This window comes from Dermatophagoides farinae, chromosome 2 (assembly GCF_024713945.1).
Source record: "Dermatophagoides farinae isolate YC_2012a chromosome 2, ASM2471394v1, whole genome shotgun sequence".
NCBI classification, from domain to species: domain Eukaryota; kingdom Metazoa; phylum Arthropoda; class Arachnida; order Sarcoptiformes; family Pyroglyphidae; genus Dermatophagoides; species Dermatophagoides farinae.
The window spans coordinates 2982683-3009686 of NC_134678.1; the positions used below are offsets into that span (position 1 = coordinate 2982683).

The following is a 27004-nucleotide window of genomic DNA, read 5'->3' on the forward strand; positions in this document are numbered from 1 at the left end:
ATCTAGTTGTTTATGTGTTTTATTGTTTGCACACACAAAAAAAAAAAAAAAAAATGGAACAACGTCCGATGAGAGAGAGGATAGAGAATAAAGTTATGACAGAATTATGGGCGAGTCAACATTAAAAAAAAAAAAAAATGAAGACGAAGAAGAAGAAGAAGAATCAAAATCCAAGTGATTGCAAACTAGATCGGAAAGAGCCACATGCAGTTTTTTTTTGCTGGCCAATATATAGTGTGTGATCAAAAACAAAATTATTTTCAGATCTACACTCTCCGGATTATGTAAACATTAGCATAAAAATATTCTAATATATTGTTTCATGATCTAAATAATTTCATTTTCAATATGATGACACACAATATATAATGTTTGACCATAGTCGGATGCTGTGTGAAAACCAAAAAAAAAAAAAAAAAATTCTGCTTAAATTCTGGGCTGTTGTGTTCAATAATAAAAACAAATTGTTGTTATGCCTGGTGAAATTGATTAAATTTTCTACGATTGTGTACATATGGTTTATATATTTTTTTTTTCATCAATTCTAAACATGAATAAATTCTGTTTTTTACTATCATCATTGTCATCATATTGTTCAATCATTTTAAGGTGTCAACAATAAAAAACGTATATATATAACAACATTCGAATTTTTAGCTAGTTTAATCAAACCGAATTGAACAAACCGATGGCTCCCATGAAGTCATAATAGTGTTTGATGATGTTGATCATTGTTGCTTTTTTGTGCCATTGTAGTTTGTCATGTTGCCCATGAAATATCGACTGTGATCCTATAGGATAAATAACCGAAATTTTTTTCATCCAAAATTAATGATCAAACTTTGTTTCTTAAAAAAAGTAAAATGATGACTTTAAATAATGAGACGGCTAAATACTTGAAAATTTACTAAAATGAAACAATGCATCTGAAATCAAACGTTTTCTACAATTTTACTCATCATCTTCATTATTATTATTATTGTTGGGATATTGAATCAATTTTTTTTAAAGGCCGACAAATTATAATTAAAATGTGCAAACAATCAGCCAATATGACGATCAAACCGATATTAATTCTTGCATTAACATTCCATTTATTATTTGCCAAACAATTGATTGCTGAAGCAGAAAATGATGATGAATCAAAACAAGTAAGTTCTGTTGAATAAAAATTTGACTTTAAATCTCATTGAATGATGTTAAATTCACTTCAGACTCAGATGCCATCATCGTCTCCAACACCACCACCACCACCTCCGGTGGTGATTTGTCAATCACCAATCGATTTGACTGTTGATAGTTCTTGGCTGGAACAAGTCGTTTTTGGAGATTTTCGAATATGGCACATTATGTTTTCGTGTTTGGGTATTCTAACTGTAATAGCTGTTCTACTTTGTTGTCTGTTCCGGTGTCGAATTCCGAGAACAAAACAAGAAATAGAAGCCGATTATACACGAAGAAAAATCACCAAACTAATCAATACTCATTTAAGTAAAATTAAATTGGAAGAGCTTGAATTCGACCCTTCAAATTTGCTGCCAGGTATATGACTTTTAGATATGAAATAGTATTTAACTTTTATTTTTTTAGTATTAAAACGAGTCGAAGATTTGGAAGAAAATCGTGTTAAAAAACATAGATCATTTGAATTGCGACATATGAATTGGCGTCAACGTCTTAAACGATTATTTAGTCGTAAAGATTTATCATTCGAAGAAGATGTAGATGATCAAAAAGATGATATTCATGGTGTTAAAATGTCAAAAGAAGAAATGGAAAAAGTCGAAAAGCAAGTGGAAAGTGCCAAAATTGATTCAACAGCTTTCAATATTATTACTGATCATATTGCCATACTTAGTAATGGTTTTGAATCTGAAAAAGATCAAAAAAAACGAATTAAAAGAGAACAAAAAGAGCAGAAAAAGCTTGAAAAAGAGGTATTTACGCCTAAAATCATAGAATGAATAGTCTAATATTTTTTTTTTTTGATTTTAAAGCAAAAGAAAAAGGAAAAAAAAGAAATGAAAAAATTAAATAAAGAATCTAAAAGTCAACTTCCTACTAAACTAATTGAAAAAGATAATGGCAAATTATTGGAACTTAAAGCAGCCGAATTGGAAAAAGATGTCAATAAGACCAACGAATCTAAATCTGATGATATTGCATTAATAATGGACACTGTCAAATCTGAACCATCGACCAAGGTAGATGGTAAAAGTTCAAAGCTTAAAGAAATTGTCCAATCGAAGCTAATGACAGAAACAACAGCCAAAAAGTCGTCAAAATTTTCTCTTCGTAATACGGTTATGGGACTGATGTCTGGATTTCTTGCTGGTGGTGGACGAAGTGAACCGAAGCAATCAGAACCCGAACCAGAACTAAAAACTGTGGAAAGCAGTAAAAGCTCATTACATGAAGAAATCGTAATCAATATTGGCCTTGTTGGTCGACAAACTAAAGATGACGAAGAAATAATAGAAAGAGAATATGATAATATTCCCGAAATCAAAGTCCTGAAAGAAAGTGATGACGCCATCGAGGATGTTGTTGATGAGACAAATATTGATAAAAACTACAATGAAAAAGCAAGCAAAAGTAAATCGAGTAAAAGTAAACACAAAATTTCACGAATGGATGCAATCGCGGAACGGAATCGTTTGCAAATACCGGAAGTTATTATCAGTGATATAAATGTGGCACGAGATTCGAAAATGAAAAAAAACTCTAAAGATCTCAAGAGTAAAGAGAAAGAGAAAAAGATATCAAAGAAAAAATCATCTAGAATCGAAGCAAAAGAACATGATGAAAAGAAAAAAAAGTCGAAAGATAGTAAACAAAAAGAAATTGATACACAAAAATCTAAACCATCCAAATCTGTATTGAAAGATAAAAGTAAAAAATTGGAAAAAATTGAAAAGCAAAAGTCAGAAAAAGAACCGAGCAAAAAAATTGAAAAAGAAAAACCAGAAAAAGAATCGAGCAAAAAAATTGAAAAAGAAAAGAAAAAAATAAAAGTTAAATGTGAAAAGTCAAAAAAATCTAAAGAATTGGATCAGAAACATGCGAAACATAGAGATAAGGAATCGAAATCAGAAGTCAATGATCAAATTCCGCCACCATATCCGGGACAATCGAAAAGGGTGATCGTTTTTGATGAACAGAAAGATAAAAAATCATCAAAACCAAAAAGTTCAAAATCCAAATTATTGAAATCAATTGATGAAGCGGAAATTGTTCCCACTAAATCAAGTAGTTCAACATTTAAATTGTTGAAAAAAGTTATGGAAAAAGATAAATCGCCTCGTAAAGAAAAACTTGTCGAACTCAAGAAACAATCGAAAATTCATTCATCACATAGCGATGCTCATGATGATGATGAACGATTAATTCATAAACAACTAACTACTGTTAGTTCATCTGAAATTGAAATACCAGTTGAACATGTTTATACGGATCCTTCCACCTTTTCACAACCCATTCAAATTCATCATTATCATCATCATGATAAATCTGCAGGGCCATCAACATCAATGTTCACATCACAATTACCTGTTGAACATGTTGAAACGATTGAAAAATTTGCCGCATCCTCACCCACTGGTGATCAACATAGAAGATTGATTATTGAAAAGACTCGCAATGTAATGTTTGATGTAGGCGGTGGACATTATAGTAGGATACAATCTCCTCAACATTTATATCCACTAATTGAAATACAGCCAGATGAATCTCAGATAAAGATGAAAAAAAAGAAAAAAGTAAAATTATCAGACAATGTAGCCATTGCAGGACCTAAAGATTCAAATAAGGATAAAAAGAAAGATGGAAAAAGTTCACGACATAACTAAGATATGCACAACATATTTATAGCAATTAACTATTAATATAATGACATATTCTTATTTTCTCCAATTCTCTTGATTATGAGCTTATAACATAAACAAATCATAAAAAATGTATTAAAAAAGTATTGTTTTCAAAAAAAAGATATCTTTTCTTACATTTCCGTTACATTAAAAGATGTGATAAATCATTGGTCAATTCTTGTATATACATTGTAAACAAAACTAAACTAAAATTACAATTTGATGATTGGGATCTTACTGGTTCGAATTGGTTTTAAATGCAAATAAAAAGTTTTTTTTTGACACATTTTAGAATAACATTACACATGGTATCCTATTAGTGTTGTAAATAGTATCTGTGAAAAGAATTATCTCCAAGTGAAAAAAGAAAATCCTCGAAAATAAATCAAATCTTAAGCAAGTTTTGTTTATGAGTAAGACAACATTAAAATACTGTACGATACGATATTATTGATTGGATCGTAAAAAACCAGATAAAAGAAAAAAAAATTAAAAAAAATCTGTTTGGAACAAACTTGCTAAACATAAATGCACATGTGCAAAAAAAAGACCAAAACGGTATTTTAATCTTTAGTATTGAACAATAATTTGACAAGAAAATTTTTTATGTATACAATTATACAATTATAATTTTCAAATTGTTACAAATTTTGGATCCAAATAAAGATGTTAACCTAATCTTATTCACAAAATTAAGGTTAGTTGTTATGATTGTTTTTTTAAAAATTTTTATGATATCTGCAAATTTTATGCCTTTCACAATGCCAAAATTGAATGACACAGAATTTTATTGTTTTTTTTGTCCTAATTGTTTGTCTTTGGTAATTTTTCATATAAATTATAAATTATTTTTTGGAAAATCGCTTATTAATGTGGAATTTTTTTCACATGTTAAATTTTTATTTAACTTGATTTATCGCCACATTACTATAGAATTCATCATGTCTGATGATTCATTGACAAAGAAACACGTGACAGATATAACGACTATTGCTACAATACAAAATCATCATTTGAATAACCATAATCATCATCATAATGTTCATTCCATTACAGTCGAAGATGATAAAAAACTTGTATCAAAATTTAAAAAACCACCCATATTTGGTTCAGCATTCGGAATCACTTGTGCAATGGTTTCGGTTCTTTGTTTTTCATTTTGTTCGGTGATTGCCAAATTATTAAATTCATCATATCAGATTCCAGGTATTCAAGTTCTAGTCTTAAGGTATGGAATTTTTTGTTTTTTTTTTTGATCATATAAATCTTATATTATTGCATTTAACACAGATCGTTCATTCAGATTGCCTTATGTTCCATTATTCTGTTTTATCAACGTTCATTGCCCGGATATACGGATATGCGAACAAATCTGTACATATTTGGTTGTTCAATAATAGGCACTATTGCTGTGTGTTGTCTGTTTACCGCATTCAACAAAATTCCTATTGGTGATGCTACCACAATCTATTTAACATCACCAGTTTTTGTTGCTATTTTTTCCTTCATATTTCTTCATGAACCATTTCGGTGGTTACAATCGATCACTATATTTATCACCATTATTGGTGTAGGATTCATTGCAAAACCAGTGTTCATTTTCGGGACACAACAACAACAACAAACGGATCAACATTATGCACAGGAAATTTTGGGACAAATTCTATCTTTTATTTCAGCTATTTCATCATCGTTGGCATTGATTTTTCTACGAAAATTAAAATCTACATCGCCCATTATAATATTGCTCTGGTTTGCAATTGCGATCACAATTATTGGTTCAATAATCCTTGTTCATTTACGTCTGTATCGATCATTGGATTGGCATGATTCATGGTGTATTGTACTATTGGTTTTGATAGGCTTGTTGAGTATGGTAGAACAGTATTTTCTTACATTATCATTACAATATGAAGATGCAAGCACAATTTCTGTGACTCGTTCATTCAACATTGTATTGGCCTTTCTTTGGGAGGTGATTATTTTCCAAGAAACAATTACATGGACATCAATAGTAGGTGCTATACTTGTATCCTGTTGTATTATTGCCATTGCTTTGAACAAACGTAGTTATCAACAACAGACAAAAAATTGAATTTTAATCAACAATTTTTTCAAAATAATTATTATTATAACTCTTAAAATCATCAATGATTGCGTCAACAAAATCAAATACTATGGAAAATTATTATTTTTGGGAAAAAAAACTCAAAAATCTCATTTAATCTATGTATAGTGAAATTAATATGTATATATGGAATAATCAGCCGGATGTACCGATTATAATATCTTTTCCTCTCATAGATCCTTCACATTTTTTTTCATTATTTTTTTCAAATAAACAATAAAAAAACCCTTCTGCTTGTTTCATCATCATCATCATCATGTTAACCGGAAATATGCATTTATTATTTATGAGCCAACATTAAAAGTCATGAGATAACTTGTATATATGTGTACTACTAAAAGAGAAGTGGGGAAAAAATCCATGAAAAATGTGGAAATGTTTTTTAATCGATTTTTTGTAGAAAAAAAAATTTCATAATACCTTTCACCTTAACCGAAAATAAAAATAAAAATAAAATTGAGACCTGATTTGGACAAACATTGTTTTTTTTTCTGATAATTTTCATCAACATCCTATACATGCACACACACACACACACACACACACACACACACACACATACACAAGAAATCTGAAAATTTCCTGTTTTTTTTTCGTAGATATGTATTCATTTCACTTTAGTATATACTCATGTATATGTGGATATGAAGAATCAAAGTTGACAAAATTTATATTCAATCATTATTTATCGAATTGAAAAAGAAATTCAATAGGATATAAAATTGATGTCAATACTAATATGAAGGTTGATGAAAAATTTTGACGAGATCAAAGTCGAAGGAAAAAAAGTCATAGCTTTATTATGATAACAAATGAAATTTTATAAACAAATTATCTTATCACATTTTCTTTTCATATGATTTTGGATTTGATATTGGTTGGATATACTCTACTGAATGAAAAGGAAAAAAGTTACTAATCTTCATCATTATTCAAGTGATTGAGTACCGTAAGATACATTGCATAGAATAATTGTTTTTTGTTTCATTGAAATGGCCACTATGGTTCAAATGGCGAACAATTTATTATTATTTTTAATCGTATTTTCTTGGTCTTTATCAATTATCAATACCCAAGAAATTACTACTGCTGCATCTGAAGAAAGTGAAACTATTTGGTCATCATGTAATGAAGAATTCAAATATCCAATGGCAGCTAAAGATGTCAAAGTTTATGTTAATCAATGTCCACCAGTGAACGGTAACGAAACTCGTTGTAAACTAACTAAAGGAATTGATGCTGTATTGAAAATTCAATTTAGTAAGTACAAAAAGGAAATTTTTTTTTTTAATCAATTAAAAAAATTTAAACACAAATATTTTTTTCAGGAACAATCGCTAAGGTACCATCAATTGAACGGATAATGGTTGCACGTGTTCCAGTGGCAGGAAACATGGTTGAAATGCCATATGGACCATCGATGAGTCCATGTGAAAATTCATCAACCATCGCCGATGATGGTAGCGAATGTGTCGATAATGGTGTTGTGCCTGACAAATATTATACATTCACATCTTTATTTAAAGTGTTGAAAAGTTTTCCTACTGTATGTTTTTTGTTTTTCCTTAATTTTGATATCTACTGATTATCATGTTTACCAATTAACAAAAAAAAACAGGTTCAAAATATCTCCACTCGAATCATTGTACGACAGAAATTGGATGACCATAAAAAAATACGTCTATATAAAAAACATCCTGGACCAATGTTGTTCTGTGTTTTGGTACCAAATATTGAAGTAGTTGAACAAACAATTGCAATCGATTAGTTTTTTTTTTGTTAAAAAACTGTTCATTTTAATTGATAGAAATTTTTGTTCAAAGAAAACAACTCATGATTATAATTCTAATAATAAATTACCAATTATTTGATCGCGTAATTTGAACGGAATATATTCAAGGACATTAATGAGAAAATGAAATAAAATATTTTCGATTGAATGTCATACGATTGATATTTTTATTAAAGGAAATTGTACCAACAAACAAAAAGAAAATCTTAAAATAGTAACTACAAGCCAAACCTCTTATATTCTTATATTATACGAAAGAATTGAATTTGTTTTTTCTACTCTAAATCAAAAAAAATCGTTTCAAGGTTTCAGCATCATTCGCATTCGCCGATTTCATCTAAAAATAAGAGAAAGAGAGGGAGAAAAGAAAAATCACTTTAATCGAGTGAATTCTCATTGAATAGTAAGTAGGGTCATGATGATAATCCGTTTCAGCTTTTTTCAAATAATAAAAAAAATTATTTCCCTTATTTTCTCTATATGATTACCTTTTTGATTTCGTTTGAATTTTATTTATTCATCCATTCATTCAATCGATTGAATTGAATAAGAAAAAACCAAACATGCCCAATCATATCATATTAAACGATCATGATGATGATGATGATGATGATATTAGCAATGGTTTCAGTGTTTCGAATTTAATTTTGATGACGTACATTTTTTTCTTTAGTTGTATCCATTAGTGAATACGTCAGTGCGTTTAGTGTAGTTATGTCATGTGAAATTACTGACCATCTCTATATCTTCCTTTCTTTTACTTAATTTATCATAGAATGTATTGAGTTGATATGAACTTGTTGTACAATACTGGGGGTGGGAAAAAAAATTCCATTCAATAGTTAAACGATTCAACCTGAATATATTATATTCATCATCATGACAAATTTTTTGTTGTTGTCAGCCTCTCAACCCACAAAAACTAATGGGCAATTGATTGCTATTTTGTGTTTGACTGTTTTTTTCTACCACTACAAAGATGACGATCATCATCCTCATCATCAAATGAATTGTCATAGTAAAATCTTCTATATAAACGTATGTCAAACGAAGGAAAGCGCCAAATCACAATTTTCAAAACGACTAATGAACACGAAAAAAAATAACTAATCACAAACACAATCGATCTATCTATTTTTTTTTATTATTTGATTTATGTTTTTACGTTTTTATTGGATTTTCATTCATTCATTCATTTTCTAATCAGTGACACAAAAATAAAAAACAAGAATCAAATTGGAGTAAAAAGTGCATTGTTCACAAATTAAGGACAAAAATAATGGATCAAACAATGTTTTTGATCCTGATCGATGAATCTTTAAGTATGCGGATGAAACGACAGGATGTTGTCGACGGTATTAATCGTTATCTTGATGTTCAACGGGAAATCAATCCGGATAGCCGACTAATATTGATCAAATTTAACAATCATGTCACAGTAATGCATAAAGGTATTTAAGAATTACATTTATATATCGATTTTATCAAAATCATAGTGTTTAATCAATGTTTTTTTTTGTTTTCATGATAGCTATCAATATCAATCTGGTACAGCCATTACGAATGTGTGATTATAATCCATCGGGCCGTACAGGATTATTTGATGCCGTCAAATGTGCCATTGAATTAGCCGATGAATTACGAAATGATCATGAAAGAATTGTATGCATAATGATGACCGATGGTGAAGATAATGCTTCACAACAGAATCAATCATGTAAAGCAATACAAAAATTAGTGAGAAAATATGAAACAAAAAATGATTGGTCATTCACTTATCTGGGAAAATCGAGCGAATACTGGAGTCGACAAAAGCCAGTATCTAAAATTAGCTATAAAGCTAGACGACCTTGTTATTCAACGATGGCCAATACATCGGCTGTGGCTCAACGACGATTACGTTCATCACAATTACAATCATTAGTACCGAGTTAAAAAAAAAATCTTTAATCATTTGAAATCAAATGATTTAAAATCAATTCTGTATTTTGATATGTGACTGTGATATTTGTTTCTATTTCTGTGAAAAAAATGTCATTCAATCCAAAGTACTTTGTTTGTTATTATTTATTAATAACGAATGAAAAAACAATGCATCAAATAAATAATGATTTTTTTTAAAAAAAAAGTTTCATTCGAAATATCACACATAAATTGAAAATTATTGTCACGATTAATTAGTAAAAGAATAGATAGGGTAAATTTTGTGAATAATAAAGATTAGATTAGATAGCAAATCACACGTACAAACACTCACACACACACGGAACGATGCTTATAACAGGGAATATTTTTTTTTTTTGGCGAAAAGGCACAATAATCAATAAAAAAAAAATTCCAATTGACATGATGATATTTTTGTGACAAAATAATAATAAGCAATAAAAAAAAATTCTTTTGACACAATCAGTTAATAATAAGATATATATAGGCAGAGACTAGAATTCACTGTAGAAAACAACAAAATAATTTGTTTGTTGTTTGCCAATTTATGTTTTACGTAGGATGAGACATTTCTTTTATGTGGATCTATATTTATTTATGAAAAGAAAATAGACATTTTGTTATAAATGTTGTGAATTTAATGAATATAAACATACCTCATTTACAATCACCCAATTAATTGAATCTTGATCAATACGAACACGTAGCTCAACAATTGGATTCAATTCGTTTGGTATTCGAACATTGACTAAACCTGCGACAGGATCGAATGACGTAAGATCGATGAAACCATCTTTATCTATGTTTTTGTATTTGTTATTAGGAACATTTGGTTTGATCTGAAGGGTAGCGTTGTACAATACATCCGATGGATGTTCCAAATTTCCGGATTTGATTAGGCAGCTTTCCAAATCGATTGGTGGCTGATATTTAAATCCGAATACATCACCTTTAATCGGTGATACACCCCAAAAGAATGTTCTTCCTTCATAGGCATTACTGAGCTTATATCGTTGATATTGTTTGATTGAACAATAATATACTGAAACAGGTGGATTATCATGATGTGGTTCGTATAATTTAACTTTTCCGAATCCTTTATCACGTAATTTCTGAATTTTTCCTTTCAAACTTGAATGAGTACCAATATGTTGAAACAACGACGGTTTATGCGTGATCCAGATGGCATTCTTTCGACGTTTACAATCTTTTATGTCCTTGTCGAAACGGCAAACCTTTGTTTGAACATAATTATCCAAAAGCCAATCCACCGGTTTATCATTGTGAAACATGGTGAAAAATAGAACAAAATGTGACAAATCGATTGTACGAAATAGTTTACCTATAATAGAAATTTTCGGGTTGAAAATACGATAATTAATATTTTATAATAGATAATGAATACAAACCAATAAAACCAAGGGAACAAAAATCTAATATAAGCCAATCTTGTTTCGTCTGTGTATTTTTGGCTATGAAATTTTCCATTTTAGCCAAATATGATGGCTTTGTTATGATATCGTCTTCAAGTTGAACATAATAAGTTCCTTTCGGTCGACAATACATCATCAGGTAAGCGAAATCTGACAAAAATCATGAGAACATTATCGATCATATTGTATTTGTCAACACAAATTGTTTACCAAAATTTTGTTTGCTTCGCCATTTGACTCGTTCAATTGGATCACCAAGTGTTTGTTTGAGGTTGGAAAAATTTGGATAATAGTTAGCAGGCGGCGAAATTATTTCTATTAAACCCGAATCGATTTGTTTCTCAAAATTACCAATAATATCGCTGGCAGTTTTTTGAAAAAATTCTGGGTCGCTCTATAAATAGAAAAAAATATTAGAATATTCAAATAAGATCAAAATTAAATGAATAATTCATACTTCAGCAATGAATACTACAAACAATGATTGTTCTTGTTCGATTGGTGATAGATTTTTGATCAAATCTCTCAATGTTGAAATCAGGTAAGATTCAACCAAACGTTTTACCGTTGGCAATCCAAATACAAAACGACGAGCCAATTGTTTTTGTTTGGTAGCAACACGAAATGCCGGATTTAATGATGATGTTGATGCAAGATGAGGCATAAGACTTAATAATGTAGGCATCTGAACAATTTCCTCTTGCATTGATAATGAAGAATTTTGCTCAGCTATCGAAACATTATTAAAGTGAATTATTCGTCACCGTAACAAAAAAAAATTGATTTGTATCACTTACTGAAAAGCAATTCAGCCATCGATTTGCTCATAGTGAATGATGTAAAATTAGTATGTAGTTCTTTTGATGATTTATTCTGTATGACGGTCCAAAGATCCCGAATTTCTTGTAATAGCTGGAAGATTTCCTGTTTACGTTCACCGGCAATCATTTCAGCATATTTCACTCGATTACTTAGATCGGCAAAACGATATTCCAGTTGTTGATCCAATTTATTGCCAGCTATCATTTTTACATATGTTAGATTTAAATTATTAATCGGTTGTAATATGAATGAATCATGTTCATTAGAGGATTCTTGTTGTCCATAATATTTATTAAGTTGTAATTTTTCTTGATTTGAAATAATGATTGCTTGTGGTTGCAACGATGGTGAGAGCTGTTTATTGTGAAAATTTCCCAGAAGATTCAAGAGGATTGGAAATATCACGGTTAACAGGAATAGACAGAATAATATCTGTAGGATTCGATTCTTGCGAATCATGATGATGGTGACGGTATATTTACAATAAATCGATAAAGGCCAATGAATGAATAAGGAACATTTGATTAATAAGATGGGCAAACAAATGTTGTGCGTCGAATTCAAAAATCAAATTTTTTTTTTTTAATAATCATCTACATTGTCGTTCATCTGGAAATGCTTTCAAGCAGAAATTAATTCATTCGAATTAAACAAAACAAAACAAAACAAAAATAAAAATTGAAGAATTGAGAACGGAAAAGGATGACGAAAAAAATTATGGGTGAAAAAAAACAACAAAATGATGACGATGACTTGACATAACGAGAAGGAAAAAAATCGTCGTTACATTTTGGTTTTAGCTTATGTCATATATTAAATCGAAAATGTTTTGTTGTTTTGTGATGATTTTCATCCGAGAGAGAGAGAGAGAGAGAGAGAGAAAAAGAGAAGTTTATGTTATTATATTAATAAATTTTCTATTGTTGATTATCACAATTTTTTATAAAAAAAAATTTGCCACTGATCTACTATCATATAAGGTCTTGCAAAAAAGAAACATAATGATATAAAAAAACGAATCTCAAATGAATGAATGAAATTTTTTGCATACAACTAACAATTAACTCCAATATATATTCTCTATTTATAACGACAATTGAATGTCACTTCTAAAGTGGCATTAAACATTATATATTGATGATGATTATAACCAATGGTAATCAGGAACAAAAGCTAAATTATATATATGATGATGATGATAAAATCAAATAAAACAATTTTTCTCATACTTTAACCTTTTAGCTTATTCAATGAGATTCAAATTAAATCTAAAAACAAGTTTTTTTTATCAAACTATTAATCAATCAAGCATGGCGTATAAATTGTTTGTTTTTTTTTACAATTTATTGAACCAATAAAAAAAAATTCATTACTTACCTACAGCTGATTTTTTTCAGCAGATTCTCATCATTATAAATATATATGGTGATTGTTGATACAATGTTATCATATAACACGCATGTAGTTATTTTTTTTTACAAAGACAATTCATCATAAGGGAATCACATTATTTGTGTTTTTTTTTTTAAAGTGTGTATTACCTGCTGCATCAGGTAAATCGATCGTTCGGATGAATGGTTGGAAAATGAGAAAAAACAAACAAAATAGATTGAAAAATTGAATAATAGTTATTGGTAGATTATTGATTATTATAAACTGTATAAGGAAGCAGTATGCATACTAAATATCAATTCAGATTTGTCGAATGTATTAGATAACTCAGTGTACAGACACAAAATCAAACAAGAATGGTGAATGATGAATCGTAATATAGATATATAAATAAATGAACTGTATAAATTTTGTTGCTTGAAGAGAGAATCGAGGTTAGTAGGAATTGAAAACAAATAAACGATTGGCGTACAAACATGCGAACAAAACGAAACATATGAACAAAAAAAAAAACAATAAATTATGATCCGAAATACATATCCGTCGACTATATCAATGACAACAGTTTGTTGTTGTGGTCATTCTTTTTTTCAATTATTAACTCATCCGTAAAATTCAAGTTATCATCATCATCACCAATATTACAATTACAATAACAAAAAATACTGGTAAAAAATGAATTTTTGTAAACATGTGTATGTGTTTGTGATAATATTCGAAAAAAAGAACATTGACAAACGAATTTTGAAAGGAACATAAAAAAAACCGAACAAGCATGCAAACAATACAAAAAAAAAATTACCGAAATGAAAAATGAAAAAAAACAAGCAAAAACGATGACAACAAAAACAGTTAATTAATTAATTAAAATTCACATTTCATTACAGACTTATTATTTTTCGTGTAGATTGGTATACCACTGTATACTTCGAGTGAATGCAATCGAGGAAGAAATTTTTTTTTTTTTTGTTATCATCGTTGTTTGATGTCGTTTCCAACGCATATTTCAGCAATTTAAGGTACAAAATCAGACAATAAATGCATCAAAACAACATCCTTCATTTGATTTGAGAAAGTATAGAAAATTTTAAGCAAAAAACTACACAAAAAAAGCTGGAAGCCATGCTTGCATATTGGATATATCAAAAAAAAAAAAAAAAAAACAGACGCAACAACCATGTACTCAGCCATGATAAAATAAAGAGAAAAAGAGAGAAAACGAGCAAGTGAATTGAAAGAGAGAGTGATTGATAGAAACATTAAACAACTTATATATTCATTCAAATAATCAACAACATGGATATATCATTGTAATGTAGTGGACGTGTAATTCATTGAAACAGTTATTACAAACACAATAATAATGGAGTATATATGCATCGAATGATATCCATGCGCCAAAATCATACTATATATTCAGGGATTTGGATATATCCAAAAATATATAGTCAAAATATTTAGGTTAATTGAATTTGGTAATCATAATTTTTTCAATATATTTCTTAAACTGAATTCAGAAATTAAAACAAATTTCTAGTGGAAAAGTTTGAAATTTTCAACAGTTGTTGATTTTACAGAAACGAACATTCAATTTTGTACCGTTTCTGTAATAAAATTCTTTAAAAAATCGTTCATACATTGTCAACTTGTGTATTTTACTTTCGGTGTATGAATCGGTCACATTTTGAATGCATTTAACTCCACCCACAGAATAACTTTTGCAATACGATTCTCACCCTCAAAATCAAGGAGGAACTCTTGTTCAGTGATATGCTGATGCAAAGAAAAACCACTCTGTTTTCATGCCATATCTAATCTAATAATTCATTATGACGCTTGTATTTTATAATTTATAAATATTCTCAAATCTAAAAATAATAACAAAATACATCATCTCAAAATTTATTTTTGTTGTTGTTAATATTTTCACTATTTCCAAATTGAGGTAAGTAAATGTTTTGTTAAATTGATTCAATATATATGATCAATGTTTTAATCTAGGTTTTAATTCTAAATTCAACATCATTCCTTGACAACGACAAGATTCTCAGTCTCTCATTTTGGTTTTATTTTATTTTTCATTAAAATGTTTTCCAGATTGCATTCTTATCTTCGAAGCAACAACTAATATTTCTATATAAAGATGTCTTCATCATTAACATTTCAGCAATCGATTCTTCGAGCTATTGTTTCGAAGATTTGCCATGATGTTGGATGGCATTCGGCTCATACATCTACATTAAATGTTCTATCTGATTTACTTAATCATTATCTTCGACGTTTATCAATGTTGGCCATTGATGCCGCAAATCTTGCTGGTCGTAATGAACCGACAATGGATGATATGTTCATGGCATTCAAATATATAGCTATTGATATGAATCAATTAAAAGACTATGTCTTGAATGTGGAATCATCGCCACTTGAATTTAGCCTGCCAGTTTATTCATTACCAAATCGACCAAGCCGTATATTTGATCAATATGATCCTAATGAAGAGCGGTCAGAATATTATGACGAATGGTTGCCATCTTTGAATTGTACCAAATATATTGAGTCCGATTCAAATGAACATACTAAATCCATGATTTCAGCTGACGAAAACCCAATTGATTTAAATTCTGAAAAAAATGATCTACAACAAAATGAAGGCAAACTTTCTGAAACCCAGAATCAAACAATTTTGGATAAAAACGATAATGAACAAAAAACCGATAAAATGGAGGATGAAATCGAAACAGAAACAGCTGATGATGAACAAAAAACCAAATTAGTTTTCAAATTTAGTTTGGGAAAATCTTTGGAAGAAAATCAATCTAATGCAAATCAAGAAAAATCCGCACAGAATGGGACTGATAATAGTAACAAAATTGCTTTATTCCAATCAGCTTCTGCTAATGATTTGGTTAATCATTTAATGTCATCGAAAGCTTATTTACGATTATTATCAAATGCTAATTCCGGTTCATTGTTACCTAATTTGGAAAATCAAGAAACAAGGAAGAAATTACGTTTTCCAGATACTCAACGTTTACCCAATAATCATATAAGCCGCGAAAATTCTCCTGAACCTGGTGGTAAAATCGATAAAATGTCATCTATTTTCTATAATATTAATCATTCTTTTTTTTTGTCCTTATAGAGCCTGAAAATGCCGATTTTTCAGCTAACAATCCGTTAAATGCTATCAATAATAATATTGATTTGGATATCAATTTGAAAAAATTGAAAAAGATGCCCATTACTAAAAAACCAATCAAAATAGGATCATTGGGTTTGGAAGAATTCGGGGAATCAGTTACACCTAGCATCAAAGTGAAAGAAATAAGATCAAATAATAAAGAACGTGTTAAAAAAGATGTCACCGAGAAAATTTCTAGGCTGAAAAAGCCGAAATTAGATAAGCCATTGAATTTCAAATTCACAATTTCGAGTGAAGATAAAATTGTTGCTAGCCAGGATAATGATAATTTAAAAACAACCACTCCTGTCAAAAAACGGCAATACAAACGTAAAGACAAACCAATCAAAGAAAATGTTGAACGAAAACCAAAAAAAGCTGCAGGCAGAAAATCAGTTCAGAAACAAAAAGCATCAAATTCAACTGATTTTGTTCCATCTCCCCTTCAAAATGCATCTCTTGGTTCGAATTTATTTCCGCCTAAAAATTCTAAAAACATTTCAGACAATTCATTCAATGAGAATGAAGCAGCCGAAACATTGGTTTCCATTTTCGAATCTAAAGACGTGAAAAAAGAAAATGACGATTCATTATCATACATCAGTGGCATTGAACTTGATATGGATGATTCGAATTCGAAACTTACATCTACATCGAAGAAAAGTTCTCGTCCCAATACCAATAATAACAACAAGCGCAACAAAAGCGCTAATCAAAGATTCAAATCGGCTGAAGTAATCAATAGTTCTGGTGATTCCTCAAGTGATGATAATATGGATGTTGATAAAATTCCTGTTTCATTGCTTGTAAATCAATCCGATATCAATGAAAGTTTGGATAATGAAATTCCAACTAGTAATCGTAAACGTCATAATTCTAATTCTTCTTTATCATCAGTTTATTCAAATTCTTCAAAATCATCTAGGTCTACCGCTATGATCGATACTGGTATGGATATTGATGATAGTAAACTTCTGGGTAAAGCATTCAATGAGGAACATCATATTAAAAGTAAAAAGCCTGGCGAAGAAAAATCAAAAGAATCAAGTAAACATAAAAAGAATAAGAAACATTCTAAGAATAAACATCGTCATGGTGAAGAAAAACAACATAAAAAACATAAAAAGAATAGAGATAAAGAACGAGATAAAGATGTCGCTAAAATTAAAGAAAAAGATTTCAAACCAAAAATTAATATCAAGTTTGGTCAGGGACCCTCGGATAGCAATCAAGATCCGATCAAATTGGATACCTTAAATCAATCAGTCAACAAACAGAAAGTTTCAATGAAAGAGTTTGATGAAGCCAAATTGGTCGATTTCAAAGAATCAAGTTTAATTATAAATAAAATTGAAAAGAAATCTGCAACAAAAAGTAAAAAAGCCGAAACTGAGGATATACACAATGAACTTGTATTCATCAAGGATACTACAATCAAAACTAAAGAATCGAAAACAAAGAAAAATCCTATCATCAGTGTCGCGACATCTTTATTTGCTAACGATTCGATTGTAAATACACCATCAAATAACAAAGCTTCGAAAAGCAAGGACGTTTTGGTAAAAGAAGGTAAAAAGGTTAAAAATAAAGATTTAGATCTGGCTAAAGGGAATGAAGAATTGCCATTACCACCACCATCATCATCATCATCATTGAAGCATAAGAAAGAAAAAAGTATCAGAGATTTAAAGAAGGATAAAGATTCACCACATGTTATTAGTAAAAAAGATGAAAATCAGGCCTGTACAGTGGTCAGTGAAACAATCAACGTAACATCAGAGACCATTGATAATAAGCTTTGGATTTGTCCTATTTGTCTCAAACCAGATGATGGTACGCCAATGATTGGTTGTGATACTTGTGATCAATGGCATCATTATTATTGTCTGGGAATCCAACATGATCCAAATCCTGGTGGTCCTTGGTTTTGCCCAAGATGTTTTGAAAAACAAAAGAAAAAATTAGAAAAATTCCAAAAGAAACAGGAAAAACTTGCCAAGGCTAAAAATGAAGAAGACTTTGTGACAATTACCGTTACCACAAACATTGATGAAACATCTAAACCAAAAAGACCGGTTGGTAGACCAAGAAAACATCCGCCACTTAATTTGTCCACTCCACAGGATTCAGGCTTGACAATTACGCCCATCGATCCGACACCAAGTTTATCGACGACATCATCATCCATGAAATATGATCATAATTTTATAAAGGAACAACAAAGACAATCTTATCTTACATCAATGGAAATGATCATGAATCAAGCCGCAAGTGCTGGTGGTGATGTTGGAAGTATCATTGAAAAACCAACACAGAAGAAAGAAATCTGTCCCAAATGTCAAAGTGTTGAAAATTTATCGGTAAATATGATCGGATGTGATTCATGTGATCAATGGTTTCATTGGCCATGTGTGGGTATCAATACTGCACCAAGCCCTGATTCATCTTGGTTTTGTGCCAAATGTATAAAGAAAAAATCCAGCAAACGCTTATGGACTGAACTAGATTCTGGTTCTGATAGTGAACAGCAATCTTCAAAACATCGTCGTAAAATGCATCATCATCAAAAACAATTATCATCATCTCGGGCAAAATCACATTTAGAAGATCAAATACATGACGATTCAATTGTTGAAATACAAACAGATTCGAAACAATCAATATGCGGTACATGTAAACAACATACTAAAAATGATTTGAATGAAGAATGGATTGCCTGCGATATATGTGATGTATGGTATCATTTTGTTTGTGAAAATATTATCAAAGCACCAGAAAAAAATGAACATTGGTTCTGTAGACATTGTATTAAAAAGCAGCGAAACATTGAGAATCAAATCCATAGTAAATCGAAAAGAAAATTGTAATTAATAATAATAATAATAATAATTTTATATTATATATGATCATAAAAATTAAAGATAATCGTATATGTAATTTGGATTAGCGATGCAAATTTTTCGTAATACAATTTCTATAATAATAATAAATAAATGAATAAATAAATTATATTAATTATTATAATAATTAATGAGTGTTTTTGATCGATCGTTTATATATTTATTGTATTAAATTTGCATATTCAGAATGTTTGTTTTGGAAAAAAAACGAGAGCAAGAGCAGTGTGTATTTGTGATTGAAATTTAAGCATAAAAATAAACAAAAACAAATAAAAAAAAAACGATGAACAATCGTCGATACAAATCAAAAACGATCAATTTAAAATATTCAGGAATTAGACGATCAAACATTCGAAAGTTACCAACCGTGCCATTAGATTCAAGTAATTTGAATGAAAATAAAGAGAAAATGATTAATGATTCTATTGAATGTGTTCAAAATGAAATACCAAAAACATTAATACAAATTAATGAATTTTACAATGAAATTATAAAATTTATTGATGATAATTACGATAAACAATTGACCAAAAATGATTATGAAAATATCCGTAATAAATTGCAAAATAAATTAGAAAAACTTTGGCCATTTGAATGTGAACAACAACAACAACAACAACAAAGTGAATCTAAACAAGTTTCAAACAAAACTTTGTCATGTGCTGAAAAACGTCATCCATATAGCCAATGTGTTCGACATGTTAACAATTTACATCATCATTGCTACAATCGCTATTCTTTCTGGGAAACAATAAACATTGTTCCCGAGATTTTGTCAAACACCACCATTTCGAATGAATATATTGTAAGATTTAGTGAAAAATTTCGTTCCATCATTGTTGATCTTACGGAAAAATTATTGAAAATCAATATCGGTTTCTCATTTCTGGTTCCAAAGACCGAAGATAATGAAGATAATGATATTTCCATTAAAGTTCTTGATAAAGTTCTTGCCCTTACTTCATTTGAATGCAGTATCGGTAACGTACATATAGAACAAAACTTTATTTATAGTTTTTTATTAACATTTTTCTTTCTTTTTTTTCAAAGATTTTAATGAAATTTTCAATGAACGTGCCAGATTGTTAAAAACAATCAACCAACATCCACATTCAGAGGAATGTTATTTCATGATGCAAGAATATGATCATGAAACTTGTCTACAAATACAACATGAATTACAGGACATAATGACACAATGTTATTGTTTATACGATATAATAATTAAAAATTTTGATAAAATTATCAAAACTAAAAAATCTTTTAAACGTAATGATGATAATAATGATGTTTATAATGATAATCATTCAACATTATATTCATGAAATATATTTTTCCAATACAATAATATTAATAAAATGAGATTAAGAAAAATGAATGTATATGAAACGTTCGATGAATTCATGATTCCGGAATTAATGTTTGAAAATTTTAATTTTCTCCATTGTTGTTGTTGTTTAACGGCCAACATGGAAGACCATAATCGAATTTTTTCGTTGATTGTTTCATCATAATAAAGTAATGATAATGGAAATTTCAGCTGTACAATAGGTGATCTATTTTTAATTATTATAATCAATCTTAATAATTCTTTATGGCAAACATCATTTTGATAATTGGATTCAAATTTCGATCGAATCAATACAGTGACAAAACCTGGTGCTAATAAATGTATTGAAAGTTGACAATCATTATTGTCCATCAATGATTGAATTTGACGTGATAATGTTTTAATGTTTAGCGATTTTTGCCTTAGTAAGAGATACTGTATGGTCAATGCATCGGATTGATAGGAAATTTTTTTGAAATAATTTCGATCATAAATGAAATATGCAACCGAACCACAGAATGGACATTGATTAAATGGTAACCAATGTATATATTGTTCCGGACATGATGTAATAGTGGGACAAAATTTTTCTTGAATTTTATTGTTTGATCCACACGAATCAAAATAATCGACAAAAACATTGGCTGCTTGTGCTGCACATTCAGAATAATAAATATAAAGATCACGGCCGCATACAGGACCAGACATTGAACAATAAACCTTTGAATAATGGAAAAAAAAATAATTATTGGTAATCAAATTGAGAAAAGCTCGACAATTCCGACATACTCGACATTTTCCAAAATAGGATGTGGTAAAATTTTGTAGGGTACAGATATTCAAGTGTTCTTGTCCTTTTGTATCGCATACGGTCATATCATTAAGATTCATCCATTCAACTTCTGATTGGTTAAAATCATCACATATGTATTGTAATCGTTCGATAGATATTCGCATTTCTTTTATTTCAAACAATTGAACAGAATCATCCATAATACAACTAAAAATGAAAATATTTTATATTTTTTGAAAATAAAATTCAAAATGAATAATATCAAACATTAATAACAAACCTTTCTTTGTTCTTATTTTTTAGACAAATTTTTTTGAAATCATCACCAATTCTTCGACAATTTCGGCCAAACATATATTCCATTTCAAATTCCGATTCATTATGAAAACATTCATAAAAACATTTATTCAAATAAGTATGACCAGTTTTAAACGAACAAATTGGTTCATAAGTATCGGAACATTGTGACATACAAAATCTATTGAAAATAATAGTTTTGATCATAAAAAGAACGTTGACCAAATGGTGGGGGACCATACTTACAATTGATCCTGGATCAATTTTATCCATTCTTGTTTCTCATTGATCGAAGTATTGGAAAAACAATGATAATAACAATCGACTAATGTTCCCATTGGATTGCAATAACATTGATGATAACAGTTATTCAAATGATTATTATTATTATCAAATGATTGGATCATTGGCAATTTAATACTTGTATCTAGAGATATTTTTAGTTCAGATAATTTTCCTATAGATTTTTCGATACAAATACGTAAATAAAATGAATAAATGGATTAACATATATATATAGTCACTGTAACAATCATTACCGATACTACAAATATTGGAACATCGAATACGAGGACAATCATTTATGAAACAATCATGATTGATTGAACATTGTTGATGATCATTTTGGCAAAAACATTCTTCTTCATTCATGCGAGAAGTAACCGAATAAGTGGAAATTCGATTATCTGATTTTATCGTCATACGGTTTAGATTCAAACATTTTTCGGGATTTTCTCTTGAAAATAAAAGATCTGATGATCCTTTTGTTAATCTATGAATGGTATTGTCTAAAAAATCACAAACAATATTTTTGTCCAACATTTCAATTTGATTATTAAGACTATTATGATGAAAAAGTTCAACACAATTTGATTGACAGATTGGCATTGGATCATGATTTTGTGGCATACATGGACGAATATGTAGTAGGCATGCTAGATTTTTCCACATTTCCATCTGGTTTTGATTTGAAACATTCGTTACTAATCCAGTCATGTTTTGTAGAATCCATAAATGAAACATTTTCTCGGCTTGTTTATCAGAATTTCGATTACAATTTCTTAATGGATATTCGAAGTTATTAAAGTGATGACAAAAATGTAATTTTATCGGACATTTATAAGTGCATAGGCTATCGGCATCATCTAGGCATTGATTCAATGATATTTCATTCGATGATCGTTGACAGAATTGTTCAAAATTTTGCCATGATTCCAGCCATTTATTAGAATATGTCTATGGGAAAAAATATAAATGATTCTATGATATAAATCCGAATGTGTTTAGATTTAATTTACTTCATAACAAAGTTTTCGACATTTTTTCTGTTGTGCTCTTTCACAGCAAACAAATTTTGCTGGATTCATTCCACCGTAATATGATTTATCCACTGTATTGATCTGTAATTTTTTCATTGATTTTTCATTTGATATACTTTCAATATTTTTATGGCCATCATTGAGATCATTATCACCGTTAAAATAACCCGATGTTAAAAGACAATCCCAAAGTTCATCCTATTCAAAATATATTGCCCGATACAAATAGATATTATAGTCAAGTTGAACATTTGAAAAAAATAATAATTGTAGCGAACAAACCGTTTCGAGATTGACCAATGGTTTATCACAAGAAATTTCTATTTGATCCAAAATTTTTGATTTATCACTACAATAATAATCATCATTACAAAATTCATTGAATGAATTATGGCAACTATTTTGACACATTTGATTCAAAGTTAGTTGACAACATTGTTTGGCTTCATTGAATGATGATGAAAATAATTGGAAAATGGAAAATAAGAAATTACGATTAATCTATCAATGATTTGAAGTTGTTTTTGTTGCTGTTGTTGTTGTTGTTGTTGTTTTATGTTCATTCATATATATTAAGTTTTTATTCATGTTAATAGATGTTGATAATTACTGTAAAATTAATTATTCATCATTCAATAATTATTATAATTACATTTATAGTGAAATAATAAGACCAACAATAAAGAAAGAAAAGAAAAAAAAGAAAAGCAATTCATCCGACAAGAATTTGAACAAAATGTAGGTATTTACAGTTTTTTTTTCATTGCAATATAAACTCATTTTGGTTATGGTTATTTATTGAATAATTTAGATTTCATTATTATTACACTGCTGCTGCTGCTGCTGCTGGTGATGCTGAAAATGCTGTAATTCTCACACAGTTTCCGTCGTTGTTGTTTTATTTTTCAAATGGTTTATTCATTATTATTCTTTAGTCTTTTTTTGTTTCATTCTTCGAATAAATACGTACGCAACAACAACAACAACAAAAAACTGAATAAGTTTTTATTCGAAAATTCATTTTACTTCATATCGTAATTTTATCATCACCATCATCATCATTGTGCGATAATTGTTTTCGGATACGAACATAACAACAACAACAACAAAAAAACGAACCATGGGAATTATTTATAAGAAATACACAGCCACACATACATACACTCAAAAAAAAAAATCTTTGATCGTAACATTAGAAAAAAAACTATAGAATAAATGTTACATGTGTGTATAATTATCATACAAAATAATATACAATTCTTAAATTATCAAACGAATCAATTATTGTCAATAATATATAAATGCGTGTGCGTCCAGTGTAAATAAAAATAACAACTATTTTTATACCAGAAAAAAAAACAAAATTCTTTATTCTTCACACATAATGAAATGAAAAACAAAAATTTCAACACAAAAAAAACTTAATACAATCAAAAAAAAAGTTTCAGAATGTTGTCATTAAGCAAGTGAAAAAAAATACCAACTTATTTTTTTCTTTCGTTTCATCATGATGTCATTCATTATAATGGGCTATCTTCATTTCTCTTTTTTTTTGGTGATTTTTATTTATTTTTGCTCTATCCAATAGCATTATCAATCGATTCTTTTTTTTTACAAAAGGAATCGTTTTTCAGACTTTAATTTTTTCAACTTAATTTATATGGAATGTTAGGAAAATCGTGTGTGTGTGTTTAGGATACGAGAATGCTATCAAAGAGTTTTATTTTTATTTTTTCCATTTTTCACTTCTTGATGTTTTCACCAGAATCAAGTCACCGTTTTTGCCAGATGTTTTTCATTAACATTTTTCAATACCAAATTTAGAAATCATGATGATGGATAAGAATCGAAGCCAAAGAATCGAGAAAATAAAAAATTAATTTTGATATTGTTACACACAACAACAAAAAGTCTAATTATGTGTGTGGACGAAACAAGGAAATTCCTATAATTTTGATAATATAATGAAGATAATAAAAACAAACTATTCTGAATTGAAAGCTGCTGCTGATTCCTACATGATCCTATTTGAATTTGGATTTTTCGTAAATATAAACTTTAAGTCAATTAGTACAATTTTTTCTTTTTTTTATGTAATCAATTGCAAAACAATTGAACAAAGGAAAAAATGTTTCAAAATATCATGATTATTATGTTTGATTGATGAAATTCCGTATAAAATTAAAATTCACTTGACTGTCCATTTTAATTTTCATCATGATGAACATGAAGTAAAAATTAAATTCATCAGAAATCCAGTTCGTTATCTCTTGATTGAATGGCAAATAAAAAAATATTTCAGATTCAAGAATTTTGAATTCAGAATAAAATTTATGGTTTTTTCTTTTGAGAATACTAATCATTTTTATTGGTGGAAAAAAATTAAATTTAATTTTAGAAATTAGATCAACATTTTTCCATGATAAAAAAGGAAGCATAATCCAAATAAAATTCTGAATCGAATTGTTTTGGATGCATGTGTGTGTGTGTAACTGAATATTGGATACCAACCAATCAATTTTGATTTTAAAGTAAAAAGTTTTTTATTTTCATTTTTTTATATTCTAATCAAAAAACAACAGCAACAACAACAAATTCTGATAATGGCATATATGTACATCATATACTCATCATTTGGAATTTCGAATGAAAAAAAAACAACAACTATAAAAACCTATATATTCCTTGTCCAGTGAAAAAAAAAACATTTTCATTAAGATTAAAATAATACTAACAACAACAACAAGAGAGATGATGATGATGAAAAAAACCTATTTTATAAAATTCCCACTTGCCTTGTTTCAATTGATAACTATTCAATCCTCTTGATGATAACGAATCACGAATGGTTCTAGAATTTTTACCATGCCATATGTTGAAAGATTCGATCGTTAAATTTAAATTTCTTCGTTGTTCAGTTATGGTTGTATTTGTTGTTTTTTTTATTATTACAATTAAAATGATGATAAAAACGATGGTGATATGTTTCATGAACCAGTATGGTGACTGATATATATATATCCACAAGAAACAAAACAAAAAAAAAGAAAAGAAAATTAGATATAATGGATTATATTATTTACATGTTGTTCATCATGATCATCATAATTTTTTTTATGATGATCATCCTAAAGAATATTCAAAATATAAATAAAAAAAATTTCATTTGGGAATTTCCATTATATTTTTACTTTTTTTTTGCACATTGCATTCAACCGGATGACAGAATTTGATTCATTGAAAATATACACTTACCATGTTGAAAATTTTTGTTTCTCTCGGTTGTTGTTGTTGTTATTGCTGATACTCATCAAAATTCATTTCAACAATTTTCGTTTTCTTTTTTGTCATAAAATTTTACTATTCATTCATTTTCCAATGTTGACAGTTTTTTTTTCAATTGATCATCATACACTTTTGCATGAATGAATGAATGAATCTGGTGAACTCGTATTTTTATGATCATTTGTTGTATTGATAAATTTTTTTTCTCTTGCTTGCAAGCAATCTTATCATTGCAACAACAAATCTACAAAAATCTTATCATATGTATGATAATCGGTATTGCTGGTAACCCAAAAAAAAACCTTTAAATGGTGGATGGCCAAAATGAACAAAATAAAATCGATAAGAATTGAAAAGTTTTTTTTTATTAGTGGAAACTTGTAGCTTGTATCTAATTAATTTATTTGAAAAACATTAAAATTCATCATCATCATCATAGATTATTAAGACAAAATTCATATTTTTTTAGCATTCATTTATTTCTGGTTTGAAAATTATTATTGTGATTTTTTTTTGGAATGT

General features: G+C 28.8%; 8 protein-coding genes across 19 annotated transcripts; 6 read left to right on the forward strand and 2 right to left on the reverse strand.

The window, feature by feature from the left end:
• Positions 1-733: 733 nt before the first annotated feature.
• LOC124494959 (uncharacterized) lies at positions 734-3987 on the forward strand. Its single transcript, XM_075728532.1, has 4 exons — positions 734-1151; positions 1215-1542; positions 1591-1937; positions 1998-3987. Exons 1-4 carry the CDS (start codon positions 921-923, stop codon positions 3846-3848), a joined length of 2757 nt encoding a protein of 918 aa, XP_075584647.1. The 5' UTR covers positions 734-920; the 3' UTR covers positions 3849-3987.
• Positions 3988-4673: 686 nt separating this feature from the next.
• Positions 4674-6408, forward strand: LOC124496256 (solute carrier family 35 member G1). Its single transcript, XM_047059765.2, has 2 exons — positions 4674-5094; positions 5157-6408. The coding sequence occupies exons 1-2, from the start codon at positions 4808-4810 to the stop codon at positions 5959-5961; spliced, it is 1092 nt and encodes a 363-aa protein (XP_046915721.1). The 5' UTR covers positions 4674-4807; the 3' UTR covers positions 5962-6408.
• Positions 6409-6847: 439 nt separating this feature from the next.
• Positions 6848-7934, forward strand: LOC124496276 (uncharacterized). Its single transcript, XM_047059787.2, has 3 exons — positions 6848-7254; positions 7323-7540; positions 7613-7934. The coding sequence occupies exons 1-3, from the start codon at positions 6987-6989 to the stop codon at positions 7760-7762; spliced, it is 636 nt and encodes a 211-aa protein (XP_046915743.1). The 5' UTR covers positions 6848-6986; the 3' UTR covers positions 7763-7934.
• Positions 7935-8843: 909 nt separating this feature from the next.
• Positions 8844-9914, forward strand: LOC124496286 (uncharacterized). The gene is made up of 2 exons (XM_047059798.2): positions 8844-9237; positions 9318-9914. The coding sequence occupies exons 1-2, from the start codon at positions 9066-9068 to the stop codon at positions 9719-9721; spliced, it is 576 nt and encodes a 191-aa protein (XP_046915754.1). The 5' UTR covers positions 8844-9065; the 3' UTR covers positions 9722-9914.
• Positions 9839-14667, reverse strand: LOC124496205 (alpha-1,3-mannosyl-glycoprotein 4-beta-N-acetylglucosaminyltransferase A). 9 transcript variants are annotated; one of them, XM_075735939.1, is made up of 8 exons: positions 14267-14667; positions 13363-13526; positions 11961-12785; positions 11621-11892; positions 11374-11557; positions 11140-11313; positions 10387-11072; positions 9839-10315 (listed from the first exon to the last, which is right to left on the reverse strand). In XM_075735939.1, the coding sequence occupies exons 3-8, from the start codon at positions 12442-12444 to the stop codon at positions 10283-10285; spliced, it is 1833 nt and encodes a 610-aa protein (XP_075592054.1). In that variant the 5' UTR covers positions 12445-12785; positions 13363-13526; positions 14267-14667; the 3' UTR covers positions 9839-10282. The 9 variants fall into 9 exon arrangements, with proteins under 9 accessions (XP_075592054.1, XP_075592056.1, XP_075592057.1 ...); XM_075735941.1 differs by having other exon boundaries at positions 13363-13529; XM_075735942.1 differs by having other exon boundaries at positions 13363-14042.
• A 96-nt stretch (positions 14668-14763) lies between these two features.
• LOC124496153 (uncharacterized) lies at positions 14764-19573 on the forward strand. 4 transcript variants are annotated; one of them, XM_047059657.2, is made up of 3 exons: positions 14764-15322; positions 15379-16451; positions 16520-19573. In XM_047059657.2, the coding sequence occupies exons 2-3, from the start codon at positions 15521-15523 to the stop codon at positions 19423-19425; spliced, it is 3837 nt and encodes a 1278-aa protein (XP_046915613.2). In that variant the 5' UTR covers positions 14764-15322; positions 15379-15520; the 3' UTR covers positions 19426-19573. The 4 variants fall into 4 exon arrangements, with proteins under 4 accessions (XP_046915613.2, XP_075592052.1, XP_046915597.2 ...); XM_075735937.1 differs by having other exon boundaries at positions 15475-16451; XM_047059641.2 differs by having other exon boundaries at positions 14765-15322; positions 15379-16454.
• A 74-nt stretch (positions 19574-19647) lies between these two features.
• LOC142598225 (uncharacterized) lies at positions 19648-20783 on the forward strand. The gene is made up of 2 exons (XM_075735946.1): positions 19648-20438; positions 20509-20783. The coding sequence occupies exons 1-2, from the start codon at positions 19742-19744 to the stop codon at positions 20781-20783; spliced, it is 972 nt and encodes a 323-aa protein (XP_075592061.1). The 5' UTR covers positions 19648-19741.
• On the reverse strand, positions 20733-26637 carry Reck (Reversion-inducing-cysteine-rich protein with kazal motifs). The gene is made up of 9 exons (XM_047058406.2): positions 26453-26637; positions 25993-26203; positions 23480-23640; positions 23177-23395; positions 22418-23114; positions 22125-22335; positions 21862-22059; positions 21578-21788; positions 20733-21508 (listed from the first exon to the last, which is right to left on the reverse strand). The coding sequence occupies exons 1-9, from the start codon at positions 26453-26455 to the stop codon at positions 20762-20764; spliced, it is 2658 nt and encodes an 885-aa protein (XP_046914362.2). The 5' UTR covers positions 26456-26637; the 3' UTR covers positions 20733-20761.
• Between the last annotated feature and the right edge of the window lie 367 nt (positions 26638-27004).

What these genes read in the sequence shown, in the direction of transcription:
- LOC124494959 (XM_075728532.1), top strand. Translation starts at nt 921, where the DNA reads ATGCATCTGAAATCAAACGTTTTCTACAATTTTACTCATCATCTTCAT. An exon ending in ATGATGATGAATCAAAACAA is followed by an intron (nt 1,152 to 1,214) that starts GTAAGTTCTGTT and finishes AATTCACTTCAG; the next exon opens with ACTCAGATGCCATCATCGTC. An exon ending in AGAAAAAGCTTGAAAAAGAG is followed by an intron (nt 1,938 to 1,997) that starts GTATTTACGCCT and finishes TTGATTTTAAAG; the next exon opens with CAAAAGAAAAAGGAAAAAAA.
- LOC142598225 (XM_075735946.1), top strand. Translation starts at nt 19,742, where the DNA reads ATGAACAATCGTCGATACAAATCAAAAACGATCAATTTAAAATATTCA. An exon ending in TTCATTTGAATGCAGTATCG is followed by an intron (nt 20,439 to 20,508) that starts GTAACGTACATA and finishes TTTTTTTCAAAG; the next exon opens with ATTTTAATGAAATTTTCAAT.
- LOC124496286 (XM_047059798.2), top strand. Translation starts at nt 9,066, where the DNA reads ATGGATCAAACAATGTTTTTGATCCTGATCGATGAATCTTTAAGTATG. An exon ending in TGTCACAGTAATGCATAAAG is followed by an intron (nt 9,238 to 9,317) that starts GTATTTAAGAAT and finishes TTTTCATGATAG; the next exon opens with CTATCAATATCAATCTGGTA.
- LOC124496276 (XM_047059787.2), top strand. Translation starts at nt 6,987, where the DNA reads ATGGCCACTATGGTTCAAATGGCGAACAATTTATTATTATTTTTAATC. An exon ending in TGTATTGAAAATTCAATTTA is followed by an intron (nt 7,255 to 7,322) that starts GTAAGTACAAAA and finishes TATTTTTTTCAG; the next exon opens with GAACAATCGCTAAGGTACCA. An exon ending in TGTTGAAAAGTTTTCCTACT is followed by an intron (nt 7,541 to 7,612) that starts GTATGTTTTTTG and finishes AAAAAAAAACAG; the next exon opens with GTTCAAAATATCTCCACTCG.
- LOC124496153 (XM_047059641.2), top strand. Translation starts at nt 15,521, where the DNA reads ATGTCTTCATCATTAACATTTCAGCAATCGATTCTTCGAGCTATTGTT. An exon ending in AAATTCTCCTGAACCTGGTG is followed by an intron (nt 16,455 to 16,519) that starts GTAAAATCGATA and finishes TTGTCCTTATAG; the next exon opens with AGCCTGAAAATGCCGATTTT.
- LOC124496256 (XM_047059765.2), top strand. Translation starts at nt 4,808, where the DNA reads ATGTCTGATGATTCATTGACAAAGAAACACGTGACAGATATAACGACT. An exon ending in ATTCAAGTTCTAGTCTTAAG is followed by an intron (nt 5,095 to 5,156) that starts GTATGGAATTTT and finishes CATTTAACACAG; the next exon opens with ATCGTTCATTCAGATTGCCT.
- LOC124496205 (XM_075735939.1), bottom strand. Translation starts at nt 12,444, where the DNA reads ATGATTCGCAAGAATCGAATCCTACAGATATTATTCTGTCTATTCCTG. An exon ending in GCGAAGCAAACAAAATTTTG is followed by an intron (nt 11,314 to 11,373) that starts GTAAACAATTTG and finishes GATTTTTGTCAG; the next exon opens with ATTTCGCTTACCTGATGATG. An exon ending in ATTGGGTGATTGTAAATGAG is followed by an intron (nt 10,316 to 10,386) that starts GTATGTTTATAT and finishes AAATAAATATAG; the next exon opens with ATCCACATAAAAGAAATGTC.
- Reck (XM_047058406.2), bottom strand. An exon ending in TAGTTATCAATTGAAACAAG is followed by an intron (nt 23,641 to 25,992) that starts GCAAGTGGGAAT and finishes CATTCAATGAAG; the next exon opens with CCAAACAATGTTGTCAACTA. An exon ending in CATTGGTCAATCTCGAAACG is followed by an intron (nt 23,396 to 23,479) that starts GTTTGTTCGCTA and finishes TATTTTGAATAG; the next exon opens with GATGAACTTTGGGATTGTCT.